Consider the following 16,354-nt stretch of genomic DNA (forward strand, 5'->3'; position numbering starts at 1 on the left):
CTGAGCTTCATGAGGCAGTCACCTGAAATGGTTTTCCAACGGTCTTGAAGGAGTCTCAAGGTGCTGAGCACTTGTCAGCCCTTTTGCCTTCACTCTGCTGTCCATCTCATCCCAAACCATCTCAATTGGGTTTAGGTCACGGGACTGTGGAGGCCAGCCCATCTAGCAGAGCACTCCATCACTCTCCTTCTTGGTCAGTTAACCCTTACAGAGCATGGAGGTTGTATTTATATTCCACTACTGTTTTGAAATCTCGCAACTCAAATCTCATCTATATTGTCCTAGTAAGGCTACCAGAGGGGGCGACCATGGGAGGACTCTTTAGGACAGGCTATGCTACTGAGTATTGCTATAGCCATGTACGCCCCTGCTACGGTTCAATAAAGCAAGTGGTGTTGAAGATACCCCATGTCTTATTACTTCATATCATGACAGCTACTATACGTCATTAACCTTTCTCTTCTATAACTAATAGGGTGTGGTTTGTCCTGTCTCTGTATGTTTTCCTTTTTCACATCTTGTTCCATTAACAGCCCCAGTTGGACCCAGCAGAAGGCTGCCCCTCCCTGAGCCTGGTTGTGCAGGAGGTTTCTTCCTGTTAAACTGAGGTTTTTCTTCCCTGGTCTTGCTAATTGCTTGCTCACAGGGGATCATTTGATTGTTGGAGCTTTTGTCTTGAGAACTGTAGTTGGAAATTATTGGCTATATGTGGTTTATATAAAAAACTGAATAAAATTTAAGTTAATTTGAACATAACTTGTAACCGAACTTCAGTTGTCTAATCCAACAGACATACAGCACGATAAAATAAATAAGATGCTACAAAATCAACCAAATATTCAGTTGAGGACTGACTATTTTGAGTCTCCTTTCTGATTCGTTTTCTTGATTGTGGATTATAACCTGTTCATTTGACTGATTATACAATTTGCCATGTCTTTACTTGTCCAGGTCTGAATATAACACTGGTGTCAATGTTTTGGTGTGGTAGCATCTCCAGTGATACGATGAAAAAAGAAATACTTCAAAATCAAGAGGAAAAATTGGAGAAGCACTAATGTTAGGGGTTTTGTTACTATCTAAATTCTCCTGTCCTCTTTTTCTGGCATGCTGAAGCGTCCTCCGTCTGACTATGAACCTATACGTAACCAAATGTATCCCGTAGCATGACAGTAAATCTCTTTTCCTAAACTGCAGGGATCAGGCTCAACAAAACCATGCACCTTCTTCCTGTTAGGCGTTAGCTGTGTTAGCTGTGTTAGCTGCTCAATTAAAAAAAAAGAAAATGACAGATAAACTGAAACAAAACAAAGAAAATGTATAAATTCTACTAGATTTGCTTCTATCAAACAGGTGGAGCCTAGGTGTCTAAATCTTCGAAAACCTCTCCTGCAATGTCAACATCTCCACCCAACTCAAAAAGCCATCAACAGCAGTTACTTACTGAGGTCCCCCTCACATCCAAAATCTACCAGAGGAACAGGTCAGCAGGTGTTCTATTAATTTTTTTTAATCTAATCATTTTTATGTTGTTTATATATAAATGTTAACACAAAAGCTGTTAATGTTTTGTTATATGGTTCCATCTCTAATTAGATCACCTGTATTTGTGGTGCAAAGCCAATTTACACTTGATATTAAACATCTTTGTAATTTTCTTTTTTTGGATGAGGTGGAAACAACTAGAAAATGTGTTATATAGATACACACTGTTGTTGCTCATTTCCTAGAAGTTAGTTAATATTAATGTATGGTTTGCACCACTTAACCAAACTCAAAACCATGACCCCAATCTCTGCTCCAACAGTTCAGATGATCAGCTGGGTATTAAACATGGCAGGTGCTTGATAAATGGATCAGAATCAGGTGTTTTAGAGCAGTTAAGCACCTAAAACCTAAAACAAGCAGTCTCAAATACCAAAGTTTAGAGGCACTATCAGTATTGCCCTAAGAAAGGTGATTTAACTGCATAGTATCCCTGAGGCAACAAACCAGAAAATACTGTTTTAGCAAACAAATTACATCAAAATCCACCTTTAAATAACCAAATATTTTTCCTCACATATTCAAGCACATTCACATATTTTTAAATATAGATATTTCCAATTAAATGTGTTATAATGAGATTATTCTTAGCAGGAGTTGGCACTACGTCCTATGTGGATCTGGTTCCCAAAAGGATTGCTCAAGAGCCAGGGTAAACTTCAGAAGCTTAACATATTTACATACAGCCTTTGAATGCCAGGGTTATATCACAACAAAAAAACCCCAATATATATATATTTTGTTCATGTTCTTATTTTCAGACCATATTGCAATGTCCTTTCTCTAAAGCTGAATTTTCGGTTTTCCTTCTAAGAAAGTTCTTTGCATCAATCAAACAAACATTTTTGGTTAATAAACACTGATGAAACGAATGACAAATGGTTTCAAAGTCAAACTCTCTTTTACTCCTTATTTTACTCGTAACCTCGGTTAATAAATAAAACACAAAAATAGATTTAAGAGACAGTTTAATAACCAATGATACCGTTTACTGGCTGATAGCTGTCTGTTGTGCTAATATTTACGGAGCGGGAGGGGCACGGACGCGCTTCTTCGCTGGGTTACGGCTCAGACCGGATAATGACGTCACTGTGCTACGTGGAAAAGGAAGCAGCGAGCAAGCTAATGCTAGCATTGCTACAAGTTGTGAGCGACCAAAACAAACGATGACAACCAAGGAAAGTAGCCGTGAAATTTGGGATTAAACGTGAGAATGGTCTGAATTTGCGATGGTTGCAGAGTTCTGGGGATAACTGTATTCCTGCATGACTGACCTTTGGCGTGAAAGCGATTTTGAGGGCCAGCTTGTCAGTTTTCGATCCGAAACTATAGTGCATTGGTACTGTCCATATACACCAAAGGTATGCATTGCTAACTAGCTGTTTGGTAACTTGCTGTCATCAAAGCTTGGAGTGGACAGTCCGTTTTTTGACAGTGCAGATTATTCCCAACCAGTCGGCGTTGATTATATATCTATATAAAAAAATGGAAAAACGGAAAAAATAAACGTATTCTTCTGCTGACGCTGAATTCGCTCTAACATCCGTGTTACAAATCCTGAACTTGGAGTTTGTTTGCTGTCTTGCCTTATAAGCAAAATGAGTTGGTTCAACGCATCTCACCTGTCCAGCTTCGCTAAACAAGCTTTAACATCAGCTCAGAAGTCAATCGACCGAGTTCTGGACATCAAAGAGGAGGACCAGTGGGATGGTACAACTGTAATGCCCCACCACGGTAAGTAATTAATGTAATATAGCGTGTTAACAGCTAATGTTGATGTATGTAAATGATATGCAAATGTAAAATTAGAAGCTAAAGCTATCGAAAGACTTGACATAAATAATCTTTCTCAGCAGATGTCACATTACCTGGAAAGCTTTCATTAAGTGGAGGCTGGGGGTTGACACAGTGGGAAGCACCCACCGAGGAAAAGACCATCACACCACCCCCTTCATCGGAAGCCATCACTACTCCCGTCACTCGTACTGTTGTGGATGAATCCGAAAATTTTTTCAGTGCCTTTTTGTCACCTGGAGATTCACAGGCTGTCACCAAAACTCAGGTTGTGTCAGTACCCCCTACTAAGTCTCAAAGGCGGCCTCAAGAGAAAGAAAAGCAAATCAAAGAGGCTGTTGTCCAAAAAGATGTGGAGAGTCAAATGTCATTCGTGGTTGAGGATCCTCAATCTGGACCTGCTGATAAGATCCATGAGAGTCAGAAAGCTGGTGAGATCCAGGTGGTGGAGATCAAGCCCTCACCAGCAGACACTGTCCTCCTGCAGCCAGTTTCTCCTGTTTCCTCTTCCAGTGATCTTCCTTGTGACTCTGACAGTAAAGCAAGCAGTGTGAAAACAGATGCTGACTCAGTAGTTTCTGTTGACTCAAAAGCAGAGCAGTCACACACTTCAATAGAACACCAACCAGAGAAGGATACCACAGATTCCCCTCAACCTAAGAGTGCTGCCCCTTCTGATCCGTCACCTCCCGTATCCACTAAGGAAGTACTCCTAGAGCATAAAGACTCAAAGACAGAGGATCGTCAGAATGATACACCCTCTCCTCCAGTTAGTGCTTTCTCCTCAGGAACCTCAACCACCAGTGACATTGAAGTGCTTGACCATGAGAGTGTGCTGAGCGAGAGCTCAGCCAGCTCTAGACAAGAAACCGGTGAAGGAAAGACTGGCCTTCACCTAATGCAGGGCTCCTTCCAGCTTCTCACTGCCTCCACATGTGGAGATTTTCCTAGACTAGAAGACTACCCAAAACTCACAGAGAGCTGTGGTTCCTCCTCAGATGCATTTGAGCGTATTGATTCCTTTAGCGTGCAGTCACTGGATAGCCGGAGCGTCAGTGAGGTCAACTCGGATGACGAAATCCCTGGCAGTCGGACTCTAGCATCCGTCACTGCGGGTCCTGCCCCTTTAACAGTGCAACAAGCTGAATGTCAGAAGCAGGAAGGTGGAGAGGCAGCAAAGGTAGATGAGAAGGAAGAAGATGACGAGGAGGGATTCACTGAAACAATGCGGGAGCAGTCGCTGGATGAGATGGAGGAAAGCGGACGAAGTGCGACACCTGTGAATAGCGAGCAGCCCGAAGACTTGACAGAGCAGGAGGTTAATCTCACACTGTCTGATGCCACCGCTGCAGCTGAAGAACAGATCACTCCACCAATCACTGCAGAAATGAAAAGTGCCTCAACTGTCCAGATACTGGAGCTTCAGAAGGTAACCAAATGCTGTCTGCATCTGGTCCTGTCATTTGAAAAGATTGTTTATGCAATGCACATACTGCCAGATCTAGTTGGAAAAAGTCCATATTGCTTCTAAAATCCATTGAATACAACCTGCAAAATGGTTACTGCTCAAAGAAGGGTAGGTTTTTATCTGTAACTGAAAAGTAATGTATAACTGATGAAGTGGCAAATGAGTCACATTTAAAAATAATAAATTTACAAAAAACATTTTTAGCATAGTTTTTCTCCTCCATATGCAAGAAAGGGAGAAATTGCTCTGTTAGATTGTCATGTCACAGCATCATGACAGCTTGTGAACTGTACAGCGCTTGATCTTCAGCGCATTTAGTGTGACTTTAGGTACTTTGTTTTTTCTGTTTAAGATTATTTTAAAGCTTCTTTTTAATCAGCAATTTTGTTGAATATTTGCTTAAGAAAGGACTAAATCGTTTACTTGGTTGTATTAAAAGTAGTCATGGATTTATTTTCAGTGAATTGAGTAACAGTGCTTATAATCTAAGTAATGTTTCTCTTTATCCATAAATATGTATTTACCTGACAAATTGGAATCTTTATTGATAAACTTTAAGAATTTCGCTTCTTGTTAAACAGAACCAAATGATTTCTTTTGCGACATTTTTAGAATCTTCTGTAAATACAGAGCATGTTGTGGTCACGTTATAGGTTATTGATGAGCTATCAGGGCGTCTTGAGAAGAGAGAGTCTCAGCTGCTGGCAGTTAGCAAAGACAAGGCCACACTGGAGGAGGAGTGTGACAATCTGAAAGAGTGAGTATGAGGCAGACACCTGGTTCACAAAGGAAGTGTAAACAGTCTTGCCAGGAGTGCTGGTCTTCCGGATATGTAGGTGAGATGAAATGTCACCAGCATAATGCCACTGTGCAAACACTGAGCAAGCAAGGGGAGAATAAGTCAATCTGATTTAATGAAATGGATTTCTAAATTGGCATGACAGTACTGTAAGAGTCTGCTAAGAATTTCAAATCCTTTACTTAAAAATTAAGTGACTCTGAATTGTCATACTAATCTACTAGTATGGATTTTTAAACGCTGGCTTGGTCTTGAGGTTGTCTTTCAAAATGAGCTTTTAACCCTCTGTAGAACCTGGGACCATTTCGTGGCCTTTGCATTTTTCAATTCCACGCCATTTCCACTGTGTTTAATGGAGTATAGCCAAATTTTCAAAAATGTATTTTTTTTTCATTTTATTTTAAAATGAAAAAAAATGAGCTTAAATGGCTGAGCTACAGACATACATCCACTATCGAACCTCGTGGCCGATTTGTGCCCCATTGAAACCCATTATAAATGCTATTTTTCACGCCAGAAAAATTACGGTCAAAGGGATCGTCAGGTTTCCAGCTTAGGTTTCGTTTTGGACTACAGGCCTTAGAGTTGTAATTTTTTTATTTGTCCACCGGGTGGCGCCCTTGCTTCACATTTGACCTCTGCTGGAAAACAGCGGGCTGCTTGGACAGACCTGCCGGAAATGAAGCCTCATTTCCGGCGTGCAGCAGCGGCTTCGCCCGCTGATCGGGCGGACCATTTTTTGGTCCCTAGGACCATGAGAGGGTGCATTTTTTTTTAGTCAACAGGAAATGACGTATTTGTTGTCACGTGGTATCGGACGTGTGGGCTGGAAAAAGCAGTCCCCGGTGATCGTGCCCCGGTGATCGTCGCGACTTACCCCGGCAACATGCACTTATTTCGGCCTAGAGGAGGAGCATTTGCCGCCTGGAGACCATTTTCTGGTCCTGAAAAAAAAAAAAAAAGGCGATCGAAATGACTGTTGGTGGCAATCTTTAGTCCATCTAAAGGCCTAATTATAATAACAATCAAATATTACTTCAAATGTTTTTTTGGGAAAATATTTAGTTTTTTAGTTTAGTTTTTTTGTAATTTAAAGGGTTAAAACAACGAAAATATAATTAAAACTTTATATGAATATTTCAGGGAGAAGTAGTTTTAAAAGACTGACCAATTTAAAGTGAAAAAAAAAATTAATATTTAATATTTTTATTGCACTTTTTGGGCGTGGTCGATAGTGTGCATTTTATGAAATGTGCTCCTGGAAAAAAAAAAAAAGGCGATCGAAATGACTGTTGGTGGCAATCTTTAGTCCATCTAAAGGCCTAATTATAATAACAAACAAATATTACTTCAAATGTTTTTTTTGGAAAATATTTAGTTTTTTTGTTTTTTGGGGCTAAAAAAACAGGGCGCTCATGTAATAAAACTGGGATTTAAAGGGTTAAAACAATGAAAATATAATTAAAACTTGACATGGATATTTTAAGCAGAAGTAGTTTTAAAAGATTGACTAATTTAAAGTAGAAAAAAATATTGATATATAACATTTTTAGAGCACTTTTGGGGCGGGACCATTTTTTGGTCCCGAGGTTCACGAAAGGATGGGATTTTGAGGTTCTACCAAAGGTTAAACTAATGAGGTCTTTCATCCTCCAGTGAAGTGATAGGTCTGAAGGAGGAGAGCTCCACTGTTCAGTCCCTGAAGGAAGAGTTCACCCAGCGTATAGCAGAGGCAGAAAGGAAGGCTCAGCTGGCCTGCAAAGAGAGAGACATAGCTAAGAAGGTAATGCTAAGAGCTCTTAGTCTGTGACTTGTTAACTTATGATTAACAAAATAAATGAAAGGTGCTGACCTTTCATGTATTTCTCCTACCACAATTACTTCTAGATGGACAATTAAAAATTTACATGTCCAAAATTTTTGTGGCAAAGATTTTATTTTATTCTTTTGGTGCTGTAGGAGATAAAGGGTTTGCGAGAGGAGCTTTCCACAAGACTAAACGCCAGTGATACAATGGAGATCATCAAGGAGAAGGAGGAGCAGATCAGAGGTCTGCTGGAAGAGGGTAAGACTTGTTTATGGAACATGTTTTTTTTCCACCGCAACCAACAGATGGCATAATCAACACTTGGTAGGACAGTAGCTCTTACTTGTTAGGTTATTACTGATTAAATGGTAAATGGTCTGTATTTATTTAGCGCTTTACTAGTCCCTAAGGACCCCAAAGCGCTTTACATATCCAGTCATCCACCCATTCACACACACACATTTTAGCCACAGCCACCCTGGGGCGCACTGACAGAGGCGAGGCTGTCGGACACTGGCGCCACTGGGCCCTCTGACCACCACCAGTAGGCAACGGGTGAAGTGTCTTGCCCAAGGACACAATGACCGAGACTGTCCAAACCGGGGCTCGGACCGGCAACCTTCCGATTACAAGGCGAACTCCCAACTCTTGAGCCACGATCGCCCCACTTAGCATCACATATCGGCTTTGTTAAAGTGTCTGAGTAGGTTTTTATTTTTCTCACTTTTAGGTGAAAAGCTGTCCAAACAGCAGCTACAGCACAGCAACATCATCAAGAAACTGCGTGTGAAGGAGAAGGAGAGTGACACAAAGATCACCAAACAACAAAAGAAAATCAAGGATCAAGAGGAAGAGCTGAGACAGCTCCAGCAGGTAGGGATTTGGGATGTGTTCAATACTACACTTGAATAAAAGTTCATACCCAACTGTTATTTAAAGCATTTTAGTTTTAAGGCAGATCCTGGATCAACTTATTTTGTTCTCTCTTCCTTCCCTCACCTTTAACCGATCACGGCTTCCAGTTCTTCCTGTTAAGAGGGAGTTTTTTCTTTTCACTGTCGCCAAGTGCGTGTTCATATAGGGTTCATCTGATAGTCGCTATTATTTTAGGGTATTTTACTAGAGATGGACCGATCCGATATTACGTATCGGTATCGGTCCGATACTGACCTAAATTATTGGATCAGATATCGGAGAGAAATAAAAAATGTAAACTGATCCATTAAATATCAAAAAAGCACCTCACAAAACTTGCGACACAGCGTAACTTGGCTCATAACGGTAGCACGTCGGAGCAGTGTGCGTCACGTGATAGTGCTGCTGTGTGTATTTGTAGCCAAACCGTCATTTCATCTCCGAGGAAGTGATCCCAGAGAGAAGTAAAGCAAATGTGTAAGTTCATCTCTGAATGTTTGTAAAGCATTCCCGCGTTAAGCTTAACAACATATGGACCAACTGCCTCTTCTCTCTTCCTCCCTCTCCTGCTGCTACTTCAATCATGAAACTGATCAATGATCAGCTGATCGGCTTTTCTGTCGCGAGTCCGTCTCTCTTCTTTGTTTTTGGCCCACTTCGCGCCAGAAAGAGGAAACCAGCAGCTGAACAACAGCAGCACGTTTCAGCTTGATCAGCTGTTGTTAGAATTTATTTATTATTACTTTCTACACCAGGATCTTTTTCTATGTAGCTGACGACTGGTAACTGTGCAGGAGCCGATCTAGCAAAGTTTAGCCAGGGGGGCCGATAGGGCATTAACAGGGAAAAGGGGGCACAAAGACATACTTTTCTTTCTTATTCTCATTTAAAATGTTGAGCTTTTAATAAATAATTATCCGAATCTTACACCCAAAGTTTTAATCTGATGTAGAATATATAGAAGTCCATTACTGTATATAGTAACTATTAAGTCTAATATACCCTAGTAAGCTATACTACTTTTTCCTTTGGGAAGATACCATCTGTGCAGTCTGCAGTTCTGTTGAAGAAAGATGTTGAATCTATTTAATTATTGTAGAAAATGTTTTTATTTCTGTGCATTTTTTTCTTCACACTGCATCAAATTAAAGTTGATTACGTCGATTAAGCATCACGAGGTGGAGGGTGTTTCCCTATTTTTTTTTTTGCTGGGAGTTTGCAACCCTATTAGTTAGGTTGCTTAATATTTCTGCTAAGTACTCTTTAAAATACCAGAATAGAAAGGATGGAGTAGGTTTAAGGTTATTAGATTGATCAGTTTTGCTGAACTATGAAATATTTTGGGTGCAGTGTATTTTTTACATACAGGTATATCAGAATAGCTTTAGTGTTTGTTTTTGTAACTTGAGTATGAACTTATACAAAAAGCTGCAAGATATTAAAAAAACGTTTTATTGATTAAAAAACACTATATCGGATTCATATCAGTATCGGCAGATATCCAAATTTGTGATATCGGTATCGGACATAAAAAAGTGGTATCGTGCCATCTCTAGTATTTACCTTACAATGTAAAGTGCCTTGAGGTTACTGTTGTGATTTGGGGGTTTATATATGCAATTTAATTTAATTTACAATAATTTTTAAGAAAATGTTATCATAATTTTTAATTAAAAACATAATATTAATATTATTAATTCTTTGTTTTCAGTGTTTAGTGGTTAAATATTATGTTGGAAGAATCAAAAGGTACCTGTTAATTAGTTTATAATTAAGCTGAACTTGCTCGTAATTGTGCTGATTGGGAGCGTTTTTATTCTTCAGCTCTCATTTTATGGGAATTCATTTGGTTTTATTACAAGAGGGGTTTACTTTTATTGCATGTTTTGGCATGTCCTTTCAGTAATGGTACTAGATGGGGCTTGTTTTAAAAATGAAAGTAATTCCAAAATGCTTTCAAGCTCTCAACAGCCTCCTCTGCCCTGTTTTAAATGAAAAAGCCCCTTGAATCATACTCTTGAGACTGTGGAAAATAAAAATGTCACTTTCCAAAATGATGAGTAAATGCACACCTTAAGAACACTGTTACATTTGCTTACACTGTTAAACAATGCTGCTCATACTAGTTTTCTCAGTTTGTTATGGTAGTGTGGATTATGGCTTCAACATGGTCACGTGTAACGTATGGTATGTCAAGCCAAAGTCTTATACTTTGTTTTCTTGCAGGAGATCTAAAGAAAACAATGTTGTAAATCATGGCATTTACTAGTCATTTATTACTGGTAAATGTAACATGATAAAGTCACTTTTTCTCAGTTGTTTTTTTTTCTCAAACACATTTGTATCTCATTTGCCCATCCAGTGTAGACAATTATTGATATTTACTTCAACTATAAAATGATCATGGTTTCCTGTTATGTGCAGGTTCTAGATGGAAAGGAGGAGGTGGAGAAACAGCACAGAGAGAACATCAAGAAGCTGAATGGTGTGGTGGAGCGCCAGGAGAAGGAACTGAGCAGGCTGCAGTCAGACACTGAGGAGCTGCAGGAGAAAAACAGGAGCCTCGAGGCTGCTCTGGACAACTCTTATAAGTAAGCAAACTAACCTCATAAGCTTGCAACATGACAAATTCTTTGCAGATCCTAAATGGTCACTGTATTCGTAAAGACATTCATATGTTAACCAGAGCTATTAGAGTGCACTCATCCATGTTGTTTTCTTTTTGCAAAGTTTTTTTTCTCCCTATGTTTCCCTTGATACTATTTCCTCATTGCCATATTTACACTGTGAAGACACAAATTTTGGCCAAAAGCCAAAAACTAATTTGTGTGAGTCAGGCTGATTAAATGTTTTACAACCACGAGTTGAACTTTGATATGTATTTTAAAACAGAACAAGCCATGTGGTTGTTTTTCCACATGCCTTTCATTTAAAGTGACAATTCATGGCCATGCTCGTTCCATGTACACTAAGGCTACGTTCACACTGCAGGTGTTAATGCTCAATTCCGATTTTTTGATCAAATCCGATTTTTTGTCTGCTTGTTCACAATACAAATAAAATGTGACAGCAAACGCTCTCTAGTGTGAACGGTCAAAGCGGCCCGAATGCTCAAAAGAAGACGTCACACACAACGCGCTCTGTTTATACCCAGACCAAATAGTATTGTTTGACTGATGGTCCTTAATATAAAGACTTCGGACTTTACGTTTCCCAATTTTTGTTTTAAGTTATTTTATTTACATAATAATGTAGATAACCTAATAATGATCCTTATTGCTGTTTTAGAGGAGCGGTGCTTCAAAGGATAGCTGCAGATTTCTGTCAGAATCTGCAGATTATACAGTACAAATAACATGCTCACGTTTCTCCAACGTTGTCTTCCCAACAGTTTCACTAACATCTACGCTTGATGGCCAGGAAGCGTTCACAGTGTCTTCTCCGGAGCTGATAATTGGCGTCTGTCTTGTGTCAGTGACGCAAAAGACAGATTTAATGTGACATTACCATCAAACAGCAGTCGCTTTCTAAAACATCGGATATGTATCGGATTCAGTACCACATACGAAAGTGACCCAGCTCTGATTTGAAAATATCGGATTTGTGCCGTTCACACTGTCATACCATGATCGGATACGGGTCGCATAGGGTCAAAGAAATCGGATTTGATGCGCTTTCACCTGCAGTGTGAACGTAGCCGAAGGCATCTCATTATTATATTACCTTAGAGCCGGGACCACTCTAAATAAATATACATAGATACATGTGCTGATTGTAATATTTATGGAAAGTCACAGTGATGATGGTCTTCTTCAATATCTCTGTTAGGGAGCTAGCAGAACTACACAAGGTAAATGCCAGCAGAGCCAGTGAGGCTGAAGAGGTGGCTCTGAGCAGGGAGACTCAGGCCAGAGAACAGCTGAGTCTGGCTCTGGAGAAGGCTCAGGAGGAGGCCAAGATACAACAGGAAGCCCTAGCAAACCAGGTAACACTGGGCCACACACTAAATATATAAAACACATGTGATAAACATCAACTATAAGATACTGGTGCAATTTAAAAAAAATAGTTAACTCAACATTATATTGTTGTCTAATGCTGTGTACAGGTGGCTGACCTGAGGCTGGCACTGCAGAGAGCAGAGCAACAGCAGGCCAGGAAAGAAGATTATTTGAGAGAGGAGATCAGTGAACTTCAACAGGTAGCATACTATTTCCAACTAAATTATCTCAATAGACGAAAAATACATTTTGATAGAAGAAAATAATTTTACAACAATTTCGTGGTACATGTACAATGACAGTAAAGAGCTCATCTTTTTTTAAATATAGCAACAGAATTCTTTTTTTAATGCATGCCATCATTTCTTGTCTTCTGTCAGAGACTTCAGGATGCAGAAACTAGGAACCAGGAGCTCAGCCAGAGCGTTACCTCTGCCACGCGACCTTTACTGCGACAAATTGAAAACCTACAGGCCTCACTGGGTGGTCAAACGGCCTCGTGGGAAAAACTTGAGAAGAATATCTCTGACAGGCTTGGTGAGACTTAGGGATTTAAGCTTTTACACCATGTCTGTGTAAAACAAACAGCAAATTACAGTATCGTAGAAAGTGGGGAATAAAAGCTTGATTTGTTTTTGCACCCCCTCTAAACAGTGGATGCCCAGGCGCAGCTAGCCATTGCTGTGGAGAAAGAGCGATCAGCAACAGAAGAACTGTTGTCCATTAAGTCCCAGTTAGCCTCTCTGGAATCCCAGAATTCCTTGCTTCGGCAGGAGAAAGCCAGGCTTCTGGCACAGCTGGATGCTGAGAAAAACAAGAGGGAGAAATTGGAAGATGAGAGCAGCAGGTAATAAATTTAAAAAAACCAACCAAACAAACTGGAGTCTACAGGGTTAAGTGCTCATGTAGATCATCCCCATCATCATGTATACCGCGTTTACTGTATGTGGCTTATATGTGGAGTTAAAGTAAACATATGTGTGGTTAGTTTGTTTGATAATTATCAATTTTTGCCGTTTGGTTGTTGGTGGCTTTTCTTTGCTTTGCACAAAAAAAAGTGTTAGTGTGACTGTCAAAAATGGGATTGTTCTCCACGTTGTCAGAGAGGCTTTGTGTAGAACTTAGAGCCTGACTTTGAATTTCATTTGTCTTTTTTCGCTGTGGTTTTTCTTATTGGTTCCAAAAACCTGCTTTGAAACATCAGTTAACAACACAAAGAGTTTGAGCAGCACAATGAAATGCTGCATTTATTGCATTAGTTGCTCTGAATGAAATGAAATCTCTTTGGTTGTGGTTTTATGTTGTGCCAATAGAAAAATATTCTGTGTCAAGATTAATGGTGAAAAACATCTTACAGTCTCTGCTAGGCTTTGTTTGTAGATTGCAGTTTGGTTTTGTTCTTTCATATGTATGTGAAAAGAAATGAGTAGCTCGGGTTTTTCTCAGTGAGACAGGAAAACTGAGTCACAGTAGTCTCGCTTGTAATGCTAATCCTTCCTGGAGTGCTTTTGTTTTTCAACAAAGCCATTTGTGACTGTGAAGCTGAGGCCCCTCAACATCCACTCATGTGTCAGCACGTGGTTTCAGTGGCAGACTGTTTTCTTTGATGAGGAAAGCAGAGGGTGTGGTGGGGCCAGTGGCGCAATGGATAACGCGTCTGACTACGGATCAGAAGATTCTAGGTTCGACTCCTGGCTGGCTCGTCACTGTTTTTGGTCTTTTAACAAAAAACAAGTTGTTGGAAATATAAATACATTAGATATAAACCTTTTTTTTTTCTCCCTGAGGAACCATGTAGAAAAGTAATCCTTTATATCACACAGTTAGGCTTTCATTTGTAGCATTTCACAGATGTATTGCACTGTTTTTATTGCTGTTTAATTTTTTTTGGTGACTTCTTGCTCATTTTATCAATGTAGGGATCGTGTTGAATTGGAAAACCTGCAAGGAGAACACAATCGAACGTTAGAGGAAACAAAGAAAGAAAAGGTACCAAAAAAGCTATTTTCTACTTATGATGTTGTCCTGTATGAAAATGATTTCTCATGGGCATCTTTTTTTTTGCTCCTTCTACCAGTTACTGCTGACTAATCAGTTAGAGATGGAGAAGATGAAGGTAGAGCAAGAAAAGAAGAAATGCTATTTGGCACAGGAAGCACTCAAGGAAAAGGTTTGAGAGAATCTCTTATGTGTTGTTTTTTTTTCCTTTTCTTTTCTGTTTTGACTTTTCTTCATTCAGTCATGACTTCATTATTTCAATTGTGTCCTATCAGGAGCGAAAGGCCACGACACAATCAGTTGGAGAGGCCCTAGCATCATCTACACCCTCCTTGTCTCGCTCCAGCTCGATGAGTGGGGCAGACAATGGGCTGCACACTTCTGTTCTTTCACAGGTGCATTCTACTTTTCTCATAGAGGTAGTTAGGAATATGATAAAAAGGTTAAGCTCTGTAAACTGAAGATGAGTTTTTAAATGCTGTGATGTCCTTTTGTACATTATTTTTCTCCTTCTTCTTAATCCATCTGCAGGATGACTCTTTAGACCATTCACTGGGCACTATGACTATGTCCATGTCGATGAGTGGGACCAACCTGTATGAGGCGGCCAGACTGTCTGGAGGCTCCAGCATCATAGAAAACCTCCAGTCTCAACTCAAACTGAGAGAAGGAGAGATAGCACAGCTGCAGGTAATGTCGAATTAAAATTTTAGTGATTAGGCTGTTGCTTCTGCTATCAGCAAATGCACGCAGTTATTTGTACTGCACCTCACCTTTTTGTCCTTTTCTTTTTCTCCCCTTTTTAGCTTGAGATCGCTAATCTGGAGAGGAGACGATCTGTGATGGCACAGGAGCTGGTTCGACTCACAAATCAAAACGATGAGATGGAGGAGAAGGTGACAGAGATCCCCAAGTTGAAAGTTCAGCTGAAGGTACAAGGCTGTACAGCGCAGGGAATTAATGTTATACATTTTCCATGCTGCCAGATGTCAAAACTTGAATTGAATCATATTTCCTCTTGAGAGGGCTTATTTGCAGAGTGTCTTCTGATTATTGTGGCTGTGCATTTCAGGATCTGGAGCAGAGGCATAACACCATTCTGCAGATGTATGGAGAAAAGGCTGAAGAAGCAGAGGAGCTGAGACTGGACCTTGAAGATGTAAAGAATATGTACAAAACCCAAATCGATGAATTGCTGAAGAACCAGAAATAAACCAGTTTCCTTTACGTGTTATTTTGGGGCACGAATCAGCTGACAATATCAACAATAAATGCATTCACAAGAAACAATGAGGTAGAACTTTTAAGTTGAATCACTGTGTAAGAAGGAAATTCATTCATATTTGTTATTTTGTTTTAATTGATTATCATATGCTTTATTTAAGTGTCAATATTGGAATTGTGCAAAGCATACAATGAATACAGAATCAGTATGTGAAGAATTGTCGACGTTGACTTGACTCGTCCATCTGGAATCTTTGGGAGTTTGCTTTCAAAATTTCTTGTGATTGAACCTTTAACATAGTATTGTATAGTTTAAATTGTATGAGCTGGTGAAGGTTTTTTCACTATATGAATTCATCCAACATTTCTTTATAATCAGAAAGGTTTAAGATATATATAAAATGTATTGTACAGAGAAATTTATGTATTGTTCTTAACACCTTACAGATCACAAAGTGTGGTGTAGGCCTGAGTAGTCTTTGAGTGAAATCCTGAAGATTGGATTTCAAACTTTATACATATGTAAATTAATATACATTTATTAGGTTAGTAAAAAGTAAGTTGGTTCTTTATTGTTAAATCACACAGAAGATCGAATTTTCATTGCATTCAAATAAAACACTACATCTCAGTGCAACACAACAATAAATCTGTTCTGAACAATTCTATGTGTCTCTTTCACTTTTTGGCAAGACTAAAACTTAAAAAAAATGACTGATACAAATGACTAATGCCATATTGTAACACCTAGAATGTGAGATGATATTCTGAAACTGAGTGGCCTTAGTTACATTTGAATAATA

The 16,354-nt window shown here is 39.4% G+C and overlaps 1 protein-coding gene and 1 non-coding gene across 4 annotated transcripts; both read left to right on the forward strand.

The window, feature by feature from the left end:
* Positions 1 to 2,662: 2,662 nt before the first annotated feature.
* tmf1 (TATA element modulatory factor 1) lies at positions 2,663 to 15,996 on the forward strand. Of its 3 annotated transcripts, XM_085353874.1 has the most exons (18): positions 2,663 to 2,906; positions 3,140 to 3,279; positions 3,399 to 4,768; positions 5,461 to 5,564; positions 7,263 to 7,389; positions 7,566 to 7,671; positions 8,144 to 8,286; positions 10,753 to 10,919; positions 12,157 to 12,313; positions 12,437 to 12,529; positions 12,710 to 12,866; positions 12,984 to 13,176; positions 14,249 to 14,318; positions 14,407 to 14,499; positions 14,603 to 14,722; positions 14,859 to 15,017; positions 15,134 to 15,259; positions 15,400 to 15,996. In XM_085353874.1, the coding sequence occupies exons 2-18, from the start codon at positions 3,144 to 3,146 to the stop codon at positions 15,538 to 15,540; spliced, it is 3,462 nt and encodes a 1,153-aa protein (XP_085210000.1). In that variant the 5' UTR covers positions 2,663 to 2,906; positions 3,140 to 3,143; the 3' UTR covers positions 15,541 to 15,996. The 3 variants fall into 3 exon arrangements, with proteins under 3 accessions (XP_085210000.1, XP_085209999.1, XP_085210001.1); XM_085353873.1 differs by having other exon boundaries at positions 2,663 to 3,279; XM_085353875.1 differs by having other exon boundaries at positions 2,663 to 3,279; positions 3,402 to 4,768.
* Positions 13,960 to 14,032, forward strand: trnar-acg (transfer RNA arginine (anticodon ACG)). The gene has a single exon. It is a non-coding gene; the product is annotated as a tRNA-Arg (tRNA).
* Positions 15,997 to 16,354: the final 358 nt, after the last annotated feature.

The sequence above is a fragment of the Diplotaxodon limnothrissa genome, linkage group LG5 (genome assembly GCF_057381915.1).
Source record: "Diplotaxodon limnothrissa isolate DT_005_m linkage group LG5, D_limnothrissa_male_GT1.1, whole genome shotgun sequence".
Lineage (NCBI taxonomy): Eukaryota > Metazoa > Chordata > Actinopteri > Cichliformes > Cichlidae > Diplotaxodon > Diplotaxodon limnothrissa.

Excerpts from the sequence above, each read along its gene's own strand:
- tmf1 (XM_085353873.1), top strand. The coding sequence starts at position 3,144 with ATGAGTTGGTTCAACGCATCTCACCTGTCCAGCTTCGCTAAACAAGCT. Across the intron at positions 13,177-14,248 it reads TTGGAAGATGAGAGCAGCAG|GGATCGTGTTGAATTGGAAA; the intron begins GTAATAAATTTA and ends TTATCAATGTAG. Across the intron at positions 15,260-15,399 it reads AGTTGAAAGTTCAGCTGAAG|GATCTGGAGCAGAGGCATAA; the intron begins GTACAAGGCTGT and ends TGTGCATTTCAG.